The sequence below is a fragment of the Formica exsecta genome, unplaced genomic scaffold (assembly GCF_003651465.1).
Source record: "Formica exsecta isolate Colony F162 unplaced genomic scaffold, ASM365146v1 scaffold393, whole genome shotgun sequence".
NCBI classification, from domain to species: domain Eukaryota; kingdom Metazoa; phylum Arthropoda; class Insecta; order Hymenoptera; family Formicidae; genus Formica; species Formica exsecta.
In genome coordinates this window covers 318,642-342,605 of record NW_021851167.1, presented here as the reverse complement: position 1 = coordinate 342,605, position 23,964 = coordinate 318,642, and the positions used below count along the sequence as shown (strand labels likewise).

At 39.3% G+C, this 23,964-nt stretch overlaps 4 protein-coding genes across 8 annotated transcripts in view; all 4 read left to right on the top strand.

The window, feature by feature from the left end:
- Positions 1-30: 30 nt before the first annotated feature.
- Positions 31-4,388, top strand: LOC115239731 (tyrosine-protein kinase Btk29A-like). The gene is made up of 4 exons (XM_029814418.1): positions 31-45; positions 769-1,033; positions 1,587-1,911; positions 4,295-4,388. Exons 1-4 carry the CDS (start codon positions 31-33, stop codon positions 4,386-4,388), a joined length of 699 nt encoding a protein of 232 aa, XP_029670278.1.
- The window catches only part of LOC115239653 (tyrosine-protein kinase Btk29A-like), a 29,411-nt gene continuing 6,219 nt past the window's right edge, over positions 773-23,964 (top strand). The window contains exons 1-13 of one of the 5 annotated variants that reach the window (XM_029814284.1): positions 773-1,033; positions 1,587-1,907; positions 19,973-20,034; positions 20,125-20,208; positions 20,344-20,408; positions 20,760-20,825; positions 21,038-21,166; positions 21,327-21,520; positions 21,640-21,811; positions 21,977-22,145; positions 22,239-22,357; positions 22,464-22,716; positions 22,798-23,789. In XM_029814284.1, coding sequence (XP_029670144.1) covers positions 19,993-20,034; positions 20,125-20,208; positions 20,344-20,408; positions 20,760-20,825; positions 21,038-21,166; positions 21,327-21,520; positions 21,640-21,811; positions 21,977-22,145; positions 22,239-22,357; positions 22,464-22,716; positions 22,798-22,899 — 1,395 coding nt within the window. In that variant the 5' untranslated portion in view covers positions 773-1,033; positions 1,587-1,907; positions 19,973-19,992 and the 3' untranslated portion in view covers positions 22,900-23,789. Of the gene's footprint in view, positions 1,034-1,586; positions 1,908-13,909; positions 14,227-18,957; positions 19,778-19,972; positions 20,035-20,124; positions 20,209-20,343; positions 20,409-20,759; positions 20,826-21,037; positions 21,167-21,326; positions 21,521-21,639; positions 21,812-21,976; positions 22,146-22,238; positions 22,358-22,463; positions 22,717-22,797; positions 23,950-23,964 lie in introns of those variants that run through there. The other 4 variants (XR_003884662.1, XR_003884663.1, XM_029814282.1 and 1 more) reach the window with 4 other exon arrangements.
- Positions 7,143-9,541, top strand: LOC115239661 (hemolymph lipopolysaccharide-binding protein-like). Its single transcript, XM_029814302.1, has 3 exons — positions 7,143-7,593; positions 7,953-8,177; positions 8,341-9,541. The coding sequence occupies exons 1-3, from the start codon at positions 7,461-7,463 to the stop codon at positions 8,634-8,636; spliced, it is 654 nt and encodes a 217-aa protein (XP_029670162.1). The 5' UTR covers positions 7,143-7,460; the 3' UTR covers positions 8,637-9,541.
- LOC115239657 (chondroadherin-like) lies at positions 16,999-18,427 on the top strand. Its single transcript, XM_029814295.1, has one exon. It carries the CDS (start codon positions 17,048-17,050, stop codon positions 18,077-18,079), a length of 1,032 nt encoding a protein of 343 aa, XP_029670155.1. The 5' UTR covers positions 16,999-17,047; the 3' UTR covers positions 18,080-18,427.

Sequence of the window (23,964 nt, the reverse complement as noted above, 5' to 3'; positions counted from 1 at the left end):
CGACGAATCCTCCCCGGGGAGAGTCGCTCGATGCCATCCGCGCTCGTAAATTACTTTTTCACGTCTCAAGTAGCTATATCATATCTCGAAATTTGGAGGATTGGTCTACAGTCTACATTGTAATATGTGAATATTTTATTGCAATTTGATGTCATCGTTAGAAATTACGGGTCTGTACGTTAAGATCGTATCAGCTAAATGCAATCCTGGCAACGAACATATCGAAATTATTCCAATGTTGAGACATCTTCATCTGCATTCTAACTTTTTATCTAATTACGGGATTATTTGTTATATAAATCTATATATAGTACTCTAAATAAAAGAAAAAATCGTAGACATAATTTCAATATAAAATAATTTATTTTTTTATATTTTTTATTCTATATACATCTAAAATTTATTTTAAAAATATATTTAATTAATGTTTTTTTATATGTTTTTATTGTATATTTTTAAAATTAATTTTAATTTATATGTTAAATCAAGCATTTTATGTATTTTTATCAAGCATTCCCTCTTTCTCTCGTTTTTATTATTGAATTTGTGAAATATAAGCTAAATTTATTTGGTAATTATTATTATATATGTATACAAATATATGTATATGCCATTTTTAAAACAAAATATATATTTCTGTATATTTTGTAATATCTTAGCTACAGCTACATTTAGTGAAAGTTGGTAATAGATCCAGATCGAGAGATTGCAGCATGATAGATTTTTAATATATTAAATTCTAATTATAGAAATCGTTGTTGGTTATAGCGCCGTAAGGAACGTGGACGGATCGCCGTGGAGAGCGTCCACGTGGTGGAGACGGCCAGCCTTGGAAGTGGTAGCACCGGAAGTGGCGGAGGCAATGGTGTTGGCGATGCATCGGGTGGCGGCGACGCGAGCAGCGGAGGCGGCGGAATACCATCCGGACTACCCTTCCAAGTGGGATATCGAGAAGCTGGCCAAGAATACACGCTCTATCTACTCGCCGCTCGCGAACAGGATCGCGCCGAATGGATACGTGCCATACGCGCTGGTAAGCCTTTTTTTATTCCTTTTTTTTTCATCCCACTGTCCTTTTTTTCCCTCTCTCGCATTGACATTCAATGCGGGCTCGTGCAAATATTGCGCTCGTATACAAGCTTCTTACGACATGAAAGATGCGTATTATCTTTGCTATTTATGATATTTATCTTGATATCTTATGATATATGTTGAACGCATTAATATTGATAATCCTTTCGGTCTCAAGCTTTATTGCAGATGAAAAGAAATTTGATATTGTATATTTTATAAATACAAGTATAAATTCTCATAGATGTGACATGATTTTTATAATAATTTATAAAAGTCGCATTAAATATAGCATAGTGCGCGTGTATGCATGCATATGAATTTTAAATATTAATTTTTCTTAAAATATAAATTAAAATTTATGACTGAAAAAGTTGAATCAATATTATATTTCGTGGGATAAATTCTAAGGTATCTTGCGCATTCATATAAAAAAGTAATACGATCTATCACATTAAAGGCACATGAATATACTATTATTAAGAAACAAAAGTTAGCGGGATACTTGTTTGTAGTGTGCAGTGAGAATTCGGGCTTGAGCGGGCGTTACCACGCCGGTCTCTGGAGCGGGAAACGTTGGTCTTGCTGCCGATTATCGACACGTTCCGCCGAAGGCTGCGACACTTGCAGTTCCTGGTCCGCGAAATCTGCTACGAACGCCACGAATCCGTCCTCAACGACTACATCGGTTTCGACAACATCGACATCTGTGCCCGGCAGTACCATTAACAACACCATCTCGACGACCACCGTCACATCTGATCATCGTGCACAATTAACGAACGCTGAGGCGAATAATAATCCGATCATCCAAACCCAGGCCCGTTCAACGATCGGTTCGTACTTTATATTTATTGCATGCTTTTGTCTTTGTCTTTTACAAAGCTCACTGAGATTTTAATTGGTCCACTGGCGAATCGATATATTTGTCGTTTTAATATCAACATGAGAGTTCCGTTATTATCGTATCGTTTAATAGCTAGGATTTGTTAATTGACGCAATCGATAGAAAGAATCAATTCGGGAGAGCGTTATTTATTTGCATTGGCTTTTTTTATGCCGATATATCATCCAGTTTTACCACGCATAAAATACGCTTGTCGAAATATCGCGCCGTATTTCATGCCGAAACATAAGCTAATTATATGATTCAATTGGATATATTATATATAATATCAGAAATGGCAATATTATATAAATGCAATATACGAATATTCGTTATCGTGGAAAAAAATTGCCCAAACATATTGAAATAATAAACGTGAAACAAATGCGCGATCATTAATGCGTGTGATCAGCAGCGTATAATTAACTGATTGGCGCTTTATCTCTCGTTAAATATTTAGTGGTACGCGCAATAACGAGTCTATCTCGTTTCAAAATCGACCGATACTTTGTTTGCTGGTGCATTAGCTCTAATCTATATTGCCATGGAGCGACATTATCTATCGGAATTTATCGGAATAAGCGGCGGATTCCTCTGCCCTGGAGAAAATCTCGTTTTTCTCGTACGATTGTCGAGCTAATATGAGGGCACCGGAAGAGGATTGTCTCCGAGAAACTGATTTTCTGAGAATCTGGATTTCTTGCGTCTTGTCTAACGATGCGGAATCGTTTGTAACTCGAAAAAGCGTTTTATGTGCATCTTCAAAATTGGAATTGTTTCAAAGTTCGCGATCTTCAAGAACATATATCGCGTACGAATCTTTGTACAGCTTTCACTATATTTGCACTTTTAATGAAAAAAAAAGATAAAGAACTGTATTTGTAGAGAGCAGTGTCATCTTGGTAGCAGGAAAATTTCTTGTTATTCGATTGAAATAATTCAATAATAAGAATGACTGATAAATTACACGTAGACACATACGTCTATATGTGTGCGTGTGCTTCCGTTTCTGAAATCTTCGTCATAAACGAGACAACCGAAAAACGATGAAACAGGAGTTTCGTGAAAAGGAGCACTATCCGCGAATTGGCGTAACGTCAAAGTCTCTGGCGTCTGCCACGAAAACTTTTCTCTTAGATAACAGGAAGCGTGACATTTTTGTGTACCGTTGAAACGCTCTGACTCTTCGAATTGCAACGTCGAAACTCGTCGAATCGACGCGACGCGTCGTTAAATCGCTTCGGTCAAGCGTCATTCCTCCCCAATAACCCGAGTGTCCCAGTTCCTTTATCGCTCGAGGCAAGACAGGCCTTTCGATTTCGCCAAACGAAACGGTGCTCCCGATACCGCGAATCGGTAATTGAAATTTCGTATCATCGCGATTTCGCGAGACGAATTTCACGTTTTCATTCGACGCGGAAAATGGTAGACGAAATCCCCGATCTTTCCTTCCGTCATGGATCTATCTGATTATCGCGAAGTGCTCGTTACTTACTAGATCAAAAGACGAGCTTGAGGAAATAGAGAAATTGTCACCAAGTAAAGTACATAATACGACAGTTACAAAGAGGGACTCTGCGAAAGATATACACTAGAACTCGACGCGTCGTACTTTCAGATGTATCTCTCTTATCTGCAAATATTATCTCTCCTCATTCGCAAATATCCAAAAGCGTGATATTCTATCCGGGAACGGTATGACGCAGATGATGGTTTTTACCAGGAAAATTTTATTATTAGATAGTCTTTTTTATTAAAAATCGATACGTTTGCCATCGCGAGCGATCGTGTAAAATAAGTGCCCACATGTATTTTTGTTTTAACAACGCGCTACTGTTAGCGTTAAATTAACGTGAAATGCAGAGTTTGAGTAACTAGCTGGTTTCCGTGCATTATCATACTTTTCATCATATTTTTGACAGTAACTTTTTCCATACACCAAAAGTTTATCTTTCTCGAATGTGTCGGTCCATCATACATTTGTGTTAGTCAGAAGCGGAATATATTGGTAGTGAACCGCATGAGACGAAACTTATGATAGTCTTCGCAAAGAGTTCCTTGAACGAAGCTGACCTACTTAAAGGCAAAATTGAATTTGAGATATTTTAATCGCAAATCTAAGTATTAAAACGACGCTCGATGTGCTTCTGAGGCGCGCATAATAAAAATATAAATTTAATTCACGAGATTAATCGAATTCATCTCGGTGAGATGCATCGAAGCGAGATGCCAGCGAGAGAATTGATTTCATTATTTAACTTATTTACTTAAAGAAGAGCATCTTCTATCATTTATCGTCTATTGTCGAATATTTGACGTGTTGTTATCGTTTTTCAGCTTTTCCGATAGTTCAGTTCAAAACTTGATGGTGTTACGTAACGACCATTATCCGATTAGCAATTATCCCAACTTGGTCAAAGTAATCGCTTAGGGCGTTTCTCGTTATAGAGATTGCCTGAAATTAAGTTCTAATATTATGACACTCCGATTAAATAACGACATTATTCTCCATTGATCTCCAATCGACGTGATTCACTAAAAATCTCGTCCGAAAAACTTTCCCGAATTTATCATTCGCGATGTAGTGCCGATCCGTGCATTGTTTTCACGGGAGAGATAGGTTTGCATTTATGCATGCAATATTCGACCCTCGGTACTTGAAGCGCGGTAGGGCGCAATTTAACTCGAGACCTCATCTTGATTTATGACATTGTATGTTTCGCGTAAGATTGCGTCATGTTCATTGAAAATCTCGCGAATTTAAGATAAATAATCGCGTGTTACATAAAGTTCGAAAAACAAGATTCTCTCAAGAGTTGGAATGTGAATAGTCTCGAATACGTCTCTGTATAAATTATACCTGTTCGTTACTCGTTTACGGCTTTGAGTATCGGGCTTTGACTCTCGCGCTTTTCTCCCTTGTCGTTAGCGCGCGCGGATCTTCATCTTTCATCCGGGTCCTGCCGCTTTAACTCGCTGCCGCTATATCAGACGTGACACGACTCCATTATATGAACGTCGAGTAGGTCGAGCACGCAATTAACAAGTTCGCTTGACTACGAGAACGGAGGCGCTACAGTTAAGCAAATGAGAGCTAAATCTTAACTATCTCCGGATACAGGGCGCATCGCGAAACGCAACAGCGGTCCCTTTTTTTTCCTCGAGCATCCTTCACTCGTCGTCGAGCGTGCGTTTTTCTTTTTAGTCCGACATGATTTTTTTCCCCCCTTTTTTGCTTTTGCACTGAAGTGCGAATCTCGGCGTGTATATTAGAGACATTCCGGAATCGTGTTAATGTCGCGCCAATTACGCGCTCCGTCAAATCGCGAATGTCGATCGATTATATCGAGTCAATTGATTATTTTTACATCAAAGTAATTCGCAGCCGTTTTCGTTTTCCGTTTTGTTTTCCGAGCGATTGCCTTTCATAGCGCGTCATTCGCGGGATATATCCGAGAAGGCGGAGATGTGTCTATCGGGACAATCTGCACGCTGGAGCGTGCCGTAAAATAAAAGCCAGACAAGCAAAGCACACAGACTACGCCGTATGGCGGATAATCAATAAATTGTAGTGAGAGATATTTGATTAAATAACCGATAGAGCACAATCGGTTCGAGAGCCACCGAGTTGGCTCGATCGGGGAAATGCGAGGAGGGAATTGCGGGAAGGGAAAAAAGACAAAAAAAAAAAAAAGAAAATGAATGAATAGAGAGACGGAAGACGGATTGATGTGGCGCAGCGAAGGCGAAACTAACGTAACGTTGCACGAGAAAGTCCCAAAGATACCTCCCGAATGAACTACTCAGTCAGTGTAACTGCTCGCGCCGCGACGTTTCCTTCTTATTGCGAATCTCGTTCGGGACTATTAAATCCGCAGCCCTGAATGAATCTTCAAGAGGATCTTCCAGTATCGCTGGCAAAATCGCGAATTCCATTTTGATTCTCAAAGACGCGAATATCGTTTGAAAACTGATCACGAGAGACACGTCGCGATGGCTGATCTGACGGTAATAAACGCTAATCGATTAAGAACATTCTTTCAAAGGATTATCGAGTGATCCCGATCGAGACGAATGACTTCGAACTCTTTCAATATGCCGTTATCTTTTTTGGTGCGAGTGAGTGTTCCAAAGATTTTTTTTCCAAATGTTCTATCATCGCGTTTGCGAAGAATATTATATTCACACATGCCTCGGATTTGATAGAGCGAGCGTGTAAAAACTTTTTGCTAGAAGCTATTAATGCGATTTTGGCAACTTTGACTTTAATTACAATTCAGATCGTTTCTCGTTGGAACGTTTCAGCTGCGAATTCTGTCCCATTGTCATATTTATCGCCTCTCCATTCTCGCGCACATGTATATAAAGTGCCTAGCAGACACCACGTGCAGATACAAGTTAAATTATTAAGAGCACAGCTGATTCGCATGTGCGACTATAAATACAGATCGTCGATCATTTATAAGTCTCATTGCGATCATCATTGCAATGCTATTTTTTTCTTTATTATATTAAATCTAAGCGCCTAAAATATGGTGCTTTAAAGTCTTTACCAATTTTATTCGCATTTCGCAAATAGAATTATAACATGTTTTAACGCGTAGATAGCCGGTTCTAGTTTCTAACCGCTACTTTATACCAGTATCGTATCGTCGCAAAAATGCCTGTAGCTGCGATCTCTCTCGCTGTTAAATTGTGCGTTTGGTCAGTGAGGCGTGCCACGTTAGCTAGTAGCTATCGGTTTAGCTATCGGCTAAACTACTTTTCTGTACACTATCTTTTGCATTCTTCTCTAAAAACTACTTTTCCTCATTGTTTTATTTACTTTTTGGAAATTTTATTAGATTATGTGTTATAAAAGAATACGTTTTTGCTGTTGCTACTGTCATCTTTGCAATGTTGAATTTTCAGAATATTATGAGAGAAGATATCCCAACGATATAAGTTGGTTCGTATACTAAATAGCGTAAAAAATCATAGAGAATTGACAAAAAAATAACTCGATAAAAAAAGATGGTATTTAAAAAAATGTATCAAAGGTCGATGAGAAATCTAATATTTATAAATCAAAAACACAATGCTCTTAATTCCACTAAAATACAATCGTCTACAATATGATTATCTGTATAAGATTATATATTTATCAGATTTATCGCAGATAATCTTGTACATTTGTAATAGGATATATAAAGAGACGAGATAATAAGTGATTCAAGTCACGAAAATTATTGATAATTTCGTTACGTAATTGTCGTTCCGTTGTGCGACCATGCGCAATCGTGTTGTTAAACTTTTCCAGCGTACGATATTACATTACGATATATCAATTTATTATTTTTCTCACTTCGCCGAGATCAGCAGATGATTGATAATCTTAATCTTTGCTCGTGACCCGGCTCGGGTCATCGGTATCTTACCAAACGAGTGCAGAAGACAGACACTAACTATTTAGCTGTGACACTAACTATTACTTCGCGAACCTGTCAGATAATAACATTTAATAATGTTGAAGTATCTTTCAATAGTTTTTATTTTTTGGTGTCAAACACAACGATATGCATTCGCTCAAAGTGACACTCAGACCCTTCCATTAACATCGCTAAAATCAAATAAACCCAATTGCAGTGAAATTACAGGTAAATAACACAATTTTATCTAATAATATATATTCTATTTCACTTACAATGAAAACAAACATTCTAAACATTTTATGCGATTCTTTTACTTTAACGTCTCGATATTTTATTGTATATATAATCACTTAAAGGAGGAAAAAGAGAGAGTTTACTACTGGAAAACTCTTTGTATTTTTTTTTCATAAATATTGAACATTAGATTATCAGTTATCACGAGAAGTAATGGACTCCCCGTGATTCACTCGTTCTTTTAAACATGATTACATAAGTAAAGAAATATAATTCAGAGTGTTAGAAAAACGCAAAATATTTTGTATACATTTCGAAAAATATTAAAAGTCTCTTAATTTTTCTATCAGAGGAGCTCAATAAAAGGCACCTGGTTAATATGAACGGTCACAATAACTATCACGTGGGCCAGCAGATATTTTATATGTACAACGAACAACAATTGAAAGGATTGTTACCAAGTAGTAAGGAAAGATTGGATGGCTACATCGTCACACCTGGCATAAGTGCGCACAAGCTTCATAAACGCAACCTCGTCTGGAATAAGGCTCGCCAGGCTTGTATCCAGGAAGGAGGTAAAAAAAAATACCGCGTAAATTGAACATCATTAACGGGCACGTGTTACCCGAATTTTTATAATTGGCTTAGCGTTATACCGTCTAAATGAAAGGATTGACGTGATAACGATAGATAACGATAGATCTCGAGAACCTCTTATTATACTTTATATACCATTAGGTCATCTGGCGATTATCAATTCGGATTCGGAGGAGAAGATCCTTTTGCGTATGCTGCAAGAGGAAAAAGTCAACGCAGCTTGGCTCGGGGTTCATGATTATTTTGAAGAGGGCGACTGGGTTACCGTTAAAGACGAAGCATTAGAAAATACCGGGTATATGAAGTGGACTACAAATCAACCCGATAACTATATTAATAATCAAAATTGCGCGACTCTCTGGCAAATTGAGGAAGGTGGGATGGACGACAACACTTGTAACCGACCGTTTCCCTTCTTCTGCGAGATTCCTCTGTAAAATTATATTGCGTTAGAGAGATCTGCTAGCGTGACAGATAATCGCGCATGTGTACATTTATAATAGTACGTGTAAATAAATGAGCAACTCTCCATTTACATCCTGTTCCTGGAATTTTGAATCGAGGGGATTGGAAATTCTTATAGAAATTCATTTTTACGGATATTGATGTCGTTAATATCGAAGTGTTTGCGCGATGTCGCAAATTTGATTTCCCCCTCGCTTCCGCAAAGCGCGCGAGGGTGGATTAAATTAATCGCGACGCGACACCGAACCGCAATTTCACTCAGTTCTCCGTTCTTCCCTACCGATATTAAGGGATCCCATTGAAAGATCGACCTGCGTCTGGAGTGCAGTGATAGCATACAGTTAGATTAGCGAGGGTGTACCTATAGTTTGAATTGCGCGAGTAAGACCGACGAAAAGTGTCGCGCTCGCGATATTGTACAGCCGTGAATACTATTCAGTTGATTCGAATAGCGAGTAATCGAGTTTGCGAATGACGGTGATTGAGTTCTCTTCCGGTTTCATTGCATGGATGAGAGATCGCTGGGAACGAAGGAGCTCCAATCGGGTGATCGTAAAATGAAGCTGCCTTTGTTGAAATTTCGCTATGAATATATGATATACATATATCTGCGAGAGATATATGAAAGACTAAAATATTAAACTTCTTCATTTATATATATATAGTTTTGTGTGTGTGTGTGTAACAGTATGTTATATCATCCGTATACCTTCATCTCGTACAGATGCTTTATTCGGAGCAAACGTTACGGAATATTATTGAATTTTCCCTGTGTTTCTTATCATTCTGTCTTATTTTCGTTTGCTGAGACAATCCGCTTATCCCCGAGATGTATTCCGTAAAGACTAGCTTCTTTCTTTTCACAAAAAAAAAACAATGTTCCATAACGTCTATCATTAATAATAATAAATAAAGCGGATTCGTACGTGATGGCGCACCAGCAAATATTCAATAAGAGAGAGGAGCGATAGGAGTGGTAAAACGAGGTTGAATGTAGTTGTAACTACCAGTTAATAGCCTCTGACAGATACATTGTGTATATTGTGTTTTTATGCGAAACGGTTCGGGAGAAGTATTTGATCATAGGATGTATAAACGAGAGGTCGCAAAAAAAAGATCGACTAGACAGAATTGATTCTGCTCGTACGTGTATCTATTATATCATATAAAAAAAAATTATGCTATAATTTGCGAGATGGCGCACCAGCAAATATTCAATAAGAGAGAGGAGCGATAGGAGTGGTAAAACGAGGTTGAATGTAGTTGTAACTACCAGTTAATAGCCTCTGACAGATACATTGTGTATATTGTGTTTTTATGCGAAACGGTTCGGGAGAAGTATTTGATCATAGGATGTATAAACGAGAGGTCGCAAAAAAAAGATCGACTAGACAGAATTGATTCTGCTCGTACGTGTATCTATTATATCATATAAAAAAAAAATTATGCTATAATTTGCGAAAAATAAATTATTTACTATTAATCACGCGCATTATAAATACGAATAATTAACGAAAAGCGCACGCCGAATTGCATCATCGATTTTGCACAAAATTAACGAGTTAATTATTAAGATACTAAGATCTCTGTCCAATAAAGTATTCGAGACACCTGGGAGAATAGCGCATAAATCTAAATGCATATTTGAATATTGGACTGTCAGGGATGTTCCCGGCGCACAATTGTGTCTCTCAATGGGGGATTCATCGGCGACCGCGAGAACCGCAAATGGAAAACGGTCGTAAAAAGCGCTTCGAGTTTAGCTGCTCTCCACGTATTGATTGGCAGCACATTGGCAAGAGCGATCCTTCCTTTATCTTGAACGTCATGTTGCTGCTCGATAGAAGTTTCTAGCAGCTGAAATAACGTTTACTCAAATTTCTTATGCGTTTTCGCACCGATTTGCGAGTATCGTGAGGATTTCACCGAAACCAAGTGGTGGATTTACGGTATCGCGTATATTATCTCTTCTTTTCCTTGTTAGTTTTCTTGTTAGAGATATGAAATTTAGTCGATCCGATTAGCTTTGAGATACATATCGTTCCACTCTCGCATTGCTTTTCTTGCACAAAATACATATGAATGTAATGGAAACTTCAATTAATGGCTGTATTATAAGGCCTAGATAGTAGTATAGATATATTTTTAACTTCTACATTTTTAATTTTTTTTTTATTTTAATTTTTTTCTAGTAATTTCTTGGAGTCTCGACTTAGATTATTACTCGAAAGCTTTTTATTTAAATAGTTTTTTTCTCTACAAACATTAAAATATATCAATTATCACAAAATACATGTGGATCCGGTCTCTTTTTTAGACGAGATGTATTACTTAAATAAATAATTTTTAAACGGATAGAAACGCGAAACATTTTTTGTGTTAAAAAATGTTAAAATGTCTATCAATTCTTTGATGAGATATAGCAAGCATAACCGGCAATTAGTACAAATGACGATAACAATGCAGGCTAGCAAATGTTTTATATATATACAATCAACATTAACCCGTACGCGATTATTATCACATAAGAAAGAAAAATTGAAAAACATCTTTGTCAGATTGAACGCACATGTGTTTTATCTTCGTAGATTTACCTGGAACAAGATTTATCAGGCCTATATCTAGGAAAGAGATAAAGAGAATGATTCATGTGAATTATAATATATATAATCGAGTATTCATATCCTAGCCGACAAATTATACGCATTTGTATATTAACTTCATATTATAAGCTGTCTGCATCAATTAATGGATTGATTACATACCAATAATAATTAACATAATAATACAAATATCAAGCTAAAGATTTCCTATTTTGCTTGATTATTTAGATTACTTGGCGATTATTAATTCTAATTTTGAATTAAAAGAGAAAAACATAAAACATGGTTCGGACTTTACGATCTTTATGAAGAAAGTAATATACACTCTTTATGTACTCTCATTATGTCTATGACATAATAGGATACACCGGATAAACGACCGAATGGCCTAACAAATCTCATAATGCTAATGATAAAAAATCGCGCGTTTCTCATGGAAAGAGAAATAAACAATCTGCAATATTATTTTTTACATTCTTTTACGAGATAGATTTGTCAAATTGTTAAAAAGAGAGAGAGAGAGATTTATCAGATAATCTCTTCATGTATATTCACACATTTATAATCGCACGTACAGTATAAATATATGAGTAAAGTTATTCTTCTTCTGGTGCGTTTTTCGAATTAGATTCAATTTGAAAAAAAAAAAAAAAAATTTTTTTTTTTGTAGGAATTCTTTTTTGTAAGTATATCTATGTCGTTAATACGATATGATAATATCGGAAGCATGTTTTTCCTCCCGTTTCCACAAAAGCGTCGAAGCTTAAACCGCTTTGCGGGAATCCGCTTGTGCAAAACGCAGCGTGAATGTAGAGATAGGATCGACCGAAATTCAAGTAAAGACCGCATATCACGGCTGATATCCCGGGATGATTCGATGAGATTCGATGAAATCGATTCGGCTAATACGCGAAGTGAACGATGCATTATCGATATTGCTCACGATCAATCAACTGCAATCCATCTTTGGGCGAGATACTCGTCTATCTGTTACTTACGTACGATTAAAAATCGCATAAAAATTTCCGACACGAATTGAAAATTATTTAAAATTAGCTTGCATTTATACATCTCGCGGTGGAATTACATCCGTCCTGGAAACCCAGTTTTGCATTCGGCTCGAGAGTGTCGGTTGGTCGGAGAATCAGGAACCCACTTCCAATTTCTCTCCCGCGTTTTGATGGACCGGATTTCCCAGAAAATGCTTGCGACGCAGTAGTAGCGGCTCTGTCTACGACAGGCACTTCTTGTTTGACTCCCTATTTTCGCGATTCGGGTCGTCGTCGTCGTCGGCATATTATACCAGCTTCGCTTTTGTTGCAACAGCAGCAGCGGGAGGTCGGAATCGGCGTCTACTCGGCGCGAGAAGAACTCGAAATGCATAATGCGGTGCTGCTGTATAGCAGCTACGAGGATTTTCAGCGAATTTGCAGAGGCAAAATCGATATTCCTCGAGCGCCTGTACCGAATTCGCGATATATACAGAGGATCTCTTAACGAACTGAAATCTCCCGGATTCTAAACTACACCATCTCTCCGCTTTTATATTCGCGGATAATAATCGTTCCCACGACGCGAGAAATATTCGTTTCGCGCGTGAAGCGAGCTGGACCGAGTGATTTAAGATACACACGGGAATCCGCTCCGAAAAACGTCTCGCCTCGAAAGTGGTCGCCGCGTATATCCCTACGTACATCATTCGTGATCGGAAAACTCGAGGAGATCACATCGAGTTCTCAAGTACACGGCGACGGAAGCCGATGAAGCGGGCTCGAAATTCGATTTAGCGTGAGTCACGATATCACGCTTGCTATCGGGCGCGGTCTCCGCCTCTCGCTTTTCTCTTTTATTCTCTTTTTTTTTTCTCCTCCAACACTTTTCTAACGTTTTATCTCGTATCTTTATCTACATTAAAGTCGGCAAGTTTATTTATCCGCGTCGCCCTAAAATGCGCGCTTTATTTGTCGCGTACACGTTCCCTCGCCTGCCGCTGCTTCAAGTTTCCTGTGGTAATCTTAGCGCACACTTAATTGGACATCGCTGGGGATGAGTGGTACAGATAGGTGCTTGTCGCAAAGTGCTGAGTTTGCCGGTAAGCTGGTCTACAATGTCACAAGCCATTTTCCCGGGTCCTATAACTTCTACACGATGCACCTCTCTCGGTGCCTAAGCGGGATCGACGAGAGAACCGATATCGATATTCGTCAATCTATTCCTTCGCGTGAATATTATTGTCGTTGCGATGAGAATCTTCTCTTGGATTCTCTTCTCTCAATTGAAAGGTGGTACAAGGTGACCGGATTTTATTAATTGAAAAGCAATTCTTTTTGTTAGAATATTTTTTTTTTTTAATGTCAATTATGCTCGTAATATAAAATTTTTTATTATTGGAATTTTTTCCTATGTATATATAATTAATCAATTTCCGTACGCGCGCGATTACACATATTAATTTCCGGACTGGTGAGAGAAAGGAACAACATTCCACGTAACGTTCGCATCGCGCGTCACAATGCGTGTCGAAGAGCCGTCTTAGTCTACGATCGGCGTGCTTTAATCGGCGGCGAGGGAAGACTTCCGTGAAGGTGAAACTCCGAAGAAGGGGACGAAGCGAGACGACGACGACGACGACGACGATTCCGACTCCCTTTCGCGTTGGTGCTGCTGCTGCTCGTGCGAGCGACCAGTCGCGCGTTTAAGACCGTCTCGTGCCGAGAATTCAGTCCGCGTCGAGCCAGCTGCTTGAACAGTTGCTCGTCGAAGTCGTCCTTGCTCGTGCGCAGCCAAAAGTGCGTCGAAAGTGCGTCTCGTGTCGTGTGGCCAGATGCTGATCGCCATTGGATTAATTAACGGGGAACTATGCTGGTGATCAGCGCGTTGAAGCAGGTCGCGAACGCCGCTACCAATGCGGTCCACTCGGCCACCGGTAACGTTACCGGACACGCTCATGGCAATTCCGGTGAGTCGATTCGATTTCTTTTCCATTTTTGGAATTTAAACGCATCGACGATCTTTCCTCGACCTACCTTATTCACCGCGTATACGCTACAGTCGATATTAATTTCGACTCTCCTCTCTTTAGTCGACGAGGCGAGGCTAATGGCCTCAAAGTACGCGATATTTCTCAACGATAATTTCTATGATAAGCTAAAATTATCCGAATATCTTTAGTAACGAGCGACTGGATTCGTTTTAATGCAACGAGATATTAAAATTACAAGCCGTGTTATAAATGGTACGTGTCCTCGGAACATTCAACAGATATATTTAAGGAGATGTAACGATAAATCCACAGCAACAAATATTATCGCTTTAAAACAATTAAAGCTTGCGTTCTTCATTTGTAATGTAAAATAACCACACTATATATAGGTGAAACAATTTAACGCGTTCTCTCTCTCTCTTTTTTTCTCTTGCTCCTAAATCTTGCTTTTTTCTCTCACCATGGTTACTTATTTTTTTTATTTTTATTTTTTTTTATTCAGTTAGCGATCTGGGAAAGCATCCGCGCGTTGCATACACATTTGTATTCGCGAAGAAATATCGCTTGCGCAAAATGTAAAAGGTTACACGGAGGCGCGCGCGCGAAACCGACCTCTATAGGTTTCATAAGAACGGTACTACGGTAACTTTCCTGCCACGCCTAATGTCAAGATCGTAACGTCAATCGCATGTGGATCATTTCGCATCATCGGAAGAATATACTCTTGTATTTATTAAATAAAAAAAAGTCCGCACCCACAAATTACAAGCTTTCCAGGGATCGTTAGCTTGACAGGCGGAATTACGCCTGAAAAATTATCACGTGACAACTTACGAAACAAGCCATTTATAAGGAGAAGGTTCTCTCTTATTTTCTCTAAAATGCCGAGTGATTATTTATAATAATATTAGCTGTTAAGGAAAAAGATATTTGATAATTAATCCGAGTGTGAAATCGAGTCGAGGACTCGCTTTTTATCGCGTCTAGTTAATTTTCGTTATTTTTCCATTATCAAAAGTCGATTAAGAGCGTAGTTAGACATATGCCAATTACTATCGCGCATATTTGCTGCGGGAGGCGTAATGTGGCTATTATAGGTGACATTCACCGGTCGCATAGACGTCGATGCGTTGAATGCTGATGGTAACGCAGTCACTATGCATAATGTGTACTGGTACATTAATGTTTCTCTTCAAACGAAGAGAATACACAAGACAAGAATACACAGACAAATCGCAATGATTTTTAGAGAAGAACATATAATCAAAAAATTATGAGGCAAAAATCAACGACGTGTATCTTTTGTATGATTATACGTTTGTTTGTTTTTTTCTTTTTTATTTGATGTGCCGATTGGAAATAAAAAAAAAGTAATTAATCGCAATTACATTTACTAGCGTACGTGCTTGTTTGTGCGACAATGCACTGCAGTCTATTATCGCCTTCCTTTATAGAGATTATAAACGTCAACCAAGGTTGATGGAGAAAAGAAATGGGATATAAAAGCGTGACTAGTGCCGTGTCAAGTAACGTCGATTCCACGTGCGTTTTTCACCTTTCGGCTTAAATTTATCGGGCTTCTTTGTCATTAGCGTCGTATTGACAATCTCGGTTCAGTTTGTCACTAACCGCCGACCGACCGACCGACCGCGGATCGAGAAACCGAGTGAGTGGGATGTACATCGTTCGATGACCTCGCGAGCGAGAGGCGAATCGCTCTTCTGGATGTTTTCACCAATACCTTAGAAAGTTTCTCGACATCGCTCGCCGTAAAAGACGTGCGTAGCCTTGAAAATCGCTCGCGCGCCGCGATACATATTTGTCTCATCTGTCAAACTCGATCAAACGGAGTATTCACCTCGGATATTTCGCTCGCAATTCGTCATCGACATGCCCGAAAAACCGCACGCGAGAAATTCCTCCGAAATTGACGCGGATTTCGCCGAACCTCCGGATTCTTTGAATTTACGAGCAAAACCTTGAGATTGGCACGTATATTTTATATGAGTTTTTTCGTCTTCTCTCTTCTCTCTTGGGGAAAATAAATATCGTTCTGGAAAAGGATATATTTACATTTATAAATATTTTAATAGCGTACACACACGTGTGATATGTGTGTAATGAGAACATTTGTCGCATGTATTTTAAAAAATATTATTTTGGGACAGCGATAAAAAAAAATATTCGGATTATTTGTCCCAGGGCGCTCGACGTTCTTATACAACTCGCACGATATTTTTCTACCGTTTCACTCCACTTTCCGCGATCGCCTCACTGTTCCGGGTGCTCACTGGACTATTACGTACTTTCTACTGCTCGTTACAGATAATCAGTGGCGAACAACAACCTGCCATCCGCAATACAAGCGGTTCGTTAAAGTGGATTTGCAATTATAAGGGCCGCGGTTAATGCGAGATACTTAATCACGCGAATTTTAATTAAAGCGCCAATTCAGGCGATCCGAAAAAAAAAAAAATTTTTTTTGAATCTAGCATATATAAAGACACTCTCTTTATTTCTCTCTATTTCTTTATTGCTCTCTTAGAAGAGAAATGCAAGTGATACGCAGAATTCACCTCTGTCATTGTATTCCATGAATTTAAAGTCTCCGCCTATCGTCAACTTTGACATCTGATCCCTTCTGAGAATGCAACCGTGGTTATTTCTCGCCTCGGTAGCAGCGATATCAATGTCAAAAGTCGCTTTCCGCTATCTAATCGCGTTCCCGTGACGGGATACAAAACCGTAGAGCTCGGCGGTTTGGTTTGCATTCGTATTGAACTAGATCTGCTCGATCATGTCGCGATTTCTTCTGCTTTTCTCCCAAATCATCTTGATACTCTCGGCGAGAGTCTCGTCGGAGAAGAAGGAACCAACTTGCCGGCTCATGGACGCTTACAACGTTTGTTATTACAAAGGAGTACTCGTCGAGGTTACGCAGCGTTATTTCGAGGATCGATTGGATCTGAACGACTTGGATCTTCTGGCGATTCGCGAGGATGCTTTCAAAAATGTGACAGCGACGCACTTGTATCTGAATCAGAACAACCGAATATCCGTGCTAAAGAGAGGATCCTTCCGTGGTCTGCCAAAGTTGGAGCGTCTCCATTTAGACGATAACGTGGTGTCGTTGTCGGAGCATTTGTTCGCGGAATTGGGACACTTGCAGTCGCTATCGTTGGTCTTCAACAGGATCAATTCGATACCGAGGGACTCGTTTGCCGGTCTGTCGAGCTTAATGTGGTTGTACCTGGGTCACAACGACATCCCGGCGATCGAGGAGGAATCCTTCTCCAATCTGAATCCCGGACTGCTGTACCTGTGGCTCAACGACAATAAAATTGCCCGTGTAGCCCCAGGTTCCTTCGCCGGGTTAATCGAACTGAATCGTCTCCATTTGGATCACAATCAGCTGGAAAGCTTGCCGAGCGGTGCCTTTCGAGGATTGAACAAGTTGGAGGATCTCTACTTAAATAACAATCGGATAACAAGCGTCTCCGAAGCGCTTCTTCGTGACCTAGTCGGTCTGAAGAGACTTTATCTTCAACGGAACGAGATCAGCACCCTCGAGCCGGGAACGTTTCATGGGCTGTTACAGCTGGAGCAACTGCGATTGGATGGAAACAAACTGTCTCGCATTGCAGTCGGTACTTTTACAGGTCTCCTTAAGTTGGAAGATCTCAATCTGTCCGATAATAACATCCATACGATGGATAATGGCGCTTTCACTGATGTCGTCGAATTGCGGAACCTTTACTTCAGCGGCAACAACGTCACCGAAATCGATAAGAAGATCAGCGGACTCCCATCTGAGGTTACTGTCATATAGACGCTTTAGGGATTTGTTTGTATTCCGACATATAGAATCCCTCTGCAGCATTGAGAAAGAAAATAGTCCTTGTTTCGTTTTCGTGATCGCAATCTCGTGTCATGTACTCGGGATATTAAGACGCAATTTTTATATTCATGTTATATCGAAAAAATAAATCAAAGTTAATAAAATCCAGTTCAATTGTAAAATAGATCGAGTAAGCGAGAGCGCCGATTTTTTTGCAGTAGCTTTTTGAAGCATGTCTTATTGGAAACGTATAAGAGGAAATAAGAAAGAATATTGTATGTTGTGTATTGTACCGAGACACATCTCCTCACCTAATAATATATATTGCGTCATATATTTGAATCAATGCTAAGATTCAATATCGCGATGTCGCTATTTCAGATGCGAGATTTACCTTATACGTCTCTCCTTTTCTTAAGATTCTTTTCTACTTATTGAATTTCCGCCGAGAGTCGGAATATTTTCGGAGATGCAAGAAGAGACTCCGTCGCCTCCGGCGGATTTTGTTACGCTCTTTTCACGTCGCGGGCCTTGTGTCCCGGCGAGACTTTCATTACCGAGATTTCCTTCTTGAGATTCTCCTGACGTCCCTCGGAAAAGCATCTCTATGAATCACGGCGCGCGACATATGTACGTTTATCTTATATGAAAAACTGTAGACGGAAAACTACTTCGTTGAAATTTTGGTTTATGAAAGATTATTGTACGAAAATTGAAAATGCTTTAAACGGAAAATCACTTATTCAATCAATCTTATAATTTCTATTTTCTCCGAGAATATAATTTGAAGAAGAAAATTTCTGTATAGAAAATTAAAGTATAATATACCAGCTCGCACTATATCGAGTTTTTCTCGCGGTAAGTTTCTCTCACTTTTTTTTTTTTTTAATTTCACGTCTGGTCATATAGCTTTTTGTTTGTCGGGAAATTTTTCCCAAAGGGCAGAAAACCACTCGAGCATGGCGAAGATACTCCGCGGATATTTCCCGCAAAAAAACTTTCAGGCGAAAATCTCTTTACCGCGCTGCCAGGATTGCCTCTAGTAATGAAACTTAACGGAAAGGAGGATATGAAGGAGAACAAAGATATTAGAAAAACGGACATTATAAAGAAAGAAAATATATAGAATAAAATACGAGATGTTGCGCGATGAGAGAGGAAGATTTGCTGCTGTTTAAATGACAATGTAAAACCACGAGAGCCGCGCTTAGAGTGATCGTGCGTTGATAGAATATCGGATCGTTTACGAACTTCGTGAATTGAAAATCGAAAATATGAATTTCCGCCTTTTTCACGCACTACGTTTCTAGACTTTGGTGCGTACATACGCGTGCGTGCGGTTGTTGTATGGATATAGTGGAAGTAGACGCGCACGCAGAATACGATACACGCGACGAGCGTGCACGTGCAAACGGTGTTGAAGAGATGCTGGGGAGAGGGGATGTAGGAGGTTTGAGGTCGCATTGATTTTGTCTAGACAGGGTGGAGACTGCTCTCTCTCTCTCGTGGTGTCGTCCTTTGCATCCACGGTTTGGTATGCTTGGTCGTCCCGGCGTGGTATACTTGTCAGTCGGAATGTTCCGTTCAGTTCTTGCCGATCGCATTGCAGCGCGAAGAGGAAATGTCGCTCTATCGAGTTCTCCGTTCGGTGAAATTAAAGGACGATCGCGCTTAACAAAATAAAAGAAAGTAATTATTAAATCGCCACGCGTGTCGCGCGTGTGTGTGCTCTTATTAGATGAAATCATTAGAAATTTTCTGCCTCAATGTACTTTAATAAATCCGATTGTCGGCAAATATGACGGGCTATTATCAAATTATTCGCAAAATAATTTGACGTCAAAAAATACTTAACTATTCTCCGTTTGCTCTCTTTTTTTATAGGAACTCCCTCGACTCCGATAATGCCAGGCGGTACACCCGGTACACCATCCTCTAAAACGAAGGCAGGTTCACGTTTCGTTGAAATAAATATTAAAATTCTTGATATTTTGTCTAGAGTTTTTAAAAAATTTATCAGTTTCTTTGTCTTACAGGAAAAGATAATGTTGCGAGCGAAAGTCGTAGTGGCTCTGTACCCTTTCCGAGCCATCGAAGGCGGTGATTTGTCTCTCGAAAAGGTAAAAATAAAAAAAAAATACAATAATAAATATATTAAAAATGAATTCTCATATATTTTATATATACATATATAACCATTATATTATTAAATAGAATATTTACTAACGATCTATGTTTTTCTACAAACAACGCAGGGTGCAGAGTACGAAGTCTTGGACGATTCCCAGGAGCACTGGTGGAAAGTTAAAGACGAGAATGGGTATATGATTTTTTGTTCGAAGCAACTACACAAACATTGTTTTACGAACTATTTTGTCAATATTCTTTTTCACGATCGACGACCTAACTTACAACAAAATTTATTCACATTTTTATCTCACACGTACACTTCACGTGGTGGCAGCAATCAATCGGCTATCGCGAAAAATAATCAGTTACAGCATACATACAGTTCTCGTAAATAGTAATCTTAGCGGTGTTCTCTTGTATAATCAGCGATAATTATTCATGATAGCCGGATTGTGTGTGTTGTGTTTACTTACACGGTAAAGTACGCGCGTAAAATGCGACGTTAGCGAGGAACGGTTTGCACAAAGTCATTTAATTGCAGATCGATCGGCTATATCCCTAGCAACTACGTCAAAGAGAAAGAACTACTGGGACTGCAGAAATACGAGTGAGTTAATACATATATTTTTCTGCGAATCGCAGAATTCCATAGTCTGTCGAGTTCGATAAGGCTCTATTGCTACCCCCATTTTTCCCCAAGTTATCGAGCGACCAAGTTTCCTACCAAAACGCTTCTCGATAGAAGTTTCACATAAATCGCAAGATGTTCGTACATGATAAAAGTAAAAAAAATTGACCGTTTTGCTTGCGCTGTCATAGATGGTATGTAGGTGATATGTCAAGACAACGCGCAGAATCGCTGCTGAAACAGGAAGATAAGGAGGGTTGTTTCGTCGTTCGTAATTCCTCGACCAAAGGGCTGTACACCCTCTCCCTTTACACGAAAGTGTAAGTCAACACTTAAATAATTATCAATTGATTAAAAATTGGATTTTTCAAATGAATTTTATTAATTGCTGAATTATTTTCAATTTGAAATCGTTTCGCTCTTTTTATCTTTTTCTCTTAGGCTTTTTCTTATAATCTAAGACTTTCCGTTTTGTCGCAGGCCACATCCTCACGTGAAGCATTATCACATCAAACAGAATACTCGTGGTGAATTTTACCTATCGGAAAAACATTGCTGCGGCTCCATACCCGACCTGGTGAATTATCATAGACACAATAGCGGCGGTCTGGCCAGTCGGCTGAAGACCAGCCCTTGTGATCGTCCTGTACCACCGACCGCCGGCCTTAGTCACGGTTCGTAAAATTATATTTTTTAATCTTTTCTCTCAAACGGTATAAAGTGAAACAGAGATGTGTAAAAAATAAGACCTCTCTCGGCTGTTCGGTGCCACTTAACGGCGGCTTTTTCGCAGACAAATGGGAGATCGACCCGGCGGAATTGCATTTGCTGGAGGAACTCGGATCCGGCCAATTTGGAGTCGTGCGGAGAGGTAAGTGGCGCGGCTCCATCGACGTTGCCGTGAAGATGATGAAAGAGGGAACCATGTCCGAGGACGACTTTATAGAAGAAGCTAAAGTAATGACGTAAGTTAAACCCATTTCTCTTTACGTTACGTCGAAACTTTTAATGAACATACTTGAAATTGAATCTCTATAAATATATTTTATTACAACTTTATTTCCTATAAATTTGATACTAAATATTACATTAATATTATAATAGATTTCATATTTATTTCTTGTATGTAGAAAACTGCAACATCAAAACCTAGTCCAGCTGTATGGCGTTTGCAGTAAAGATAGACCAATATATATTGTCACGGAATACATGCGACATGGATCTCTCCTCAACTACCTCCGCCGTCACGAAACCTCTTTAGGTGCAAATGTTGGCCTCTTATTAGACATGTGTATACAGGTAACGCAAATTTTCCGCTTAGTAGATGATAGAACATGCTCACAATTCAGAGATAACACAATAATCGAGATTTTTTTGTTGCCTCTGTTACAGGTTTGCAAAGGAATGGCATATTTAGAGAGGCATAATTACATACACAGAGATCTTGCTGCACGTAATTGTTTAGTGGGATCAGAAAACGTAGTAAAAGTTGCAGATTTTGGTTTAGCTAGGTAAGAATTATTTTATTATCGCATTAAAAAAAAGTCATAATTTAACAAGATATATAAATGAATTGTGAAATTTAGCTAATATATATAATCAAACAATTACTTCTAGGTATGTACTCGATGATCAGTATACCAGTAGCGGTGGCACCAAATTTCCCATTAAATGGGCACCGCCGGAAGTGTTGAATTACACGCGCTTCAGTTCGAAATCTGACGTGTGGGCATACGGAGTACTAATGTGGGAAGTATTCACGTGCGGAAAGATGCCTTACGGTCGCCTAAAGAATACGGAGGTCGTCGAGCGAGTACAGCGTGGAATTATTTTGGAACGACCTAAAGCATGTTTTAAGGAAGTATACGAGGTAAGTTATCATTATTTCCCCGCGTTTCTGAACCAATTTATCCATGAACCAACCTGAATTTACGGATTCGATGAATATCAGGTGATGCGCAAATGTTGGGCACACTGCCCGGAAGTGCGACCATCCTTCCGCGTCTTGAAGGAGCAGCTGATGAGTGTTTCCCAAGGGCTGGTCAACGATTGACTCAACCTTCTGCGGTGTATGCGCCTGTCTTCGCCCTCCTGCCGCACAATCCGACCGACGGCGAAGTCGTCACCGTCGTCGGAACGATCGTCCTCTGCCGGTCTACCGTCGTCGAATTTGTCGTATAATTCAGCAACGTTGCCGTCGTCACGCAAGATCCGCGCGCCGGCCTCTCCCCCGTCGCTTTCCACGATCGATTTCACTCGTCGTTTCTCGTCGATCACGTGCAAATCAAAAGGAGAGGGCTCTTCGTCGCCAAATACACCCGGGCATCAAGCTAGTCAACAAAAACCATCCTCGAGCTCGACTAACAACGTGTGCGACGTTTGCAGTTCCTACGGGCATCCGTGGATCGAAATATGCAAGGCGATACGAGCCACTAAAGGTAAATGAATGAACGTGTATGTACGCGCGTGTGTATAATTGAGTTTACACTATTCTATATCGCGCTATTAGAGAACCGCCGTAATACGGAGATGTGATTCTAAACCTCTTCTCCCTTTTCCCCCTCCTTTCCGCCCGTAAACGTAACGCTCATCTCCTTCGTCTACCTTCCCCTCTTGTTCCCTCTCCATGCATCTTCGAACATTTCGATGTTCCGGATGTTACGACTTTATCCGACATTAGGATGCGTGATATTGTTGTGTGTGTTTCACATACTATTTTTCCCATATAATTTTTAGACTTTACTCTGTATCGTCATAAATACATTTATAAATAGAACAATAGTATTTATTGATGGCCTTTTGCAACAAATGCAATATATACAACTTGTGATTCCGCCTAAAATATGTCATTTTTTTATTATTATCATTTTGACAAACAGTGACATAACTTTGAGAATCAGAGATACTGTTTTTTGCTTATAATAAACCGATTTAATAAATTAAGCTTGTCTACGTTTACGTCACATATCACACTTGAAAGCAAAAAGAAAGAGGGACAGAGAGTGAAAACCACAAGAAACAAAGCATTTTATTCTAACGAATTGATTATGTGCAATTCTTATGTGGAGTTAATGGAGAGTTATATATAAATGGTAAGTAACATAATTTGCAATACTAT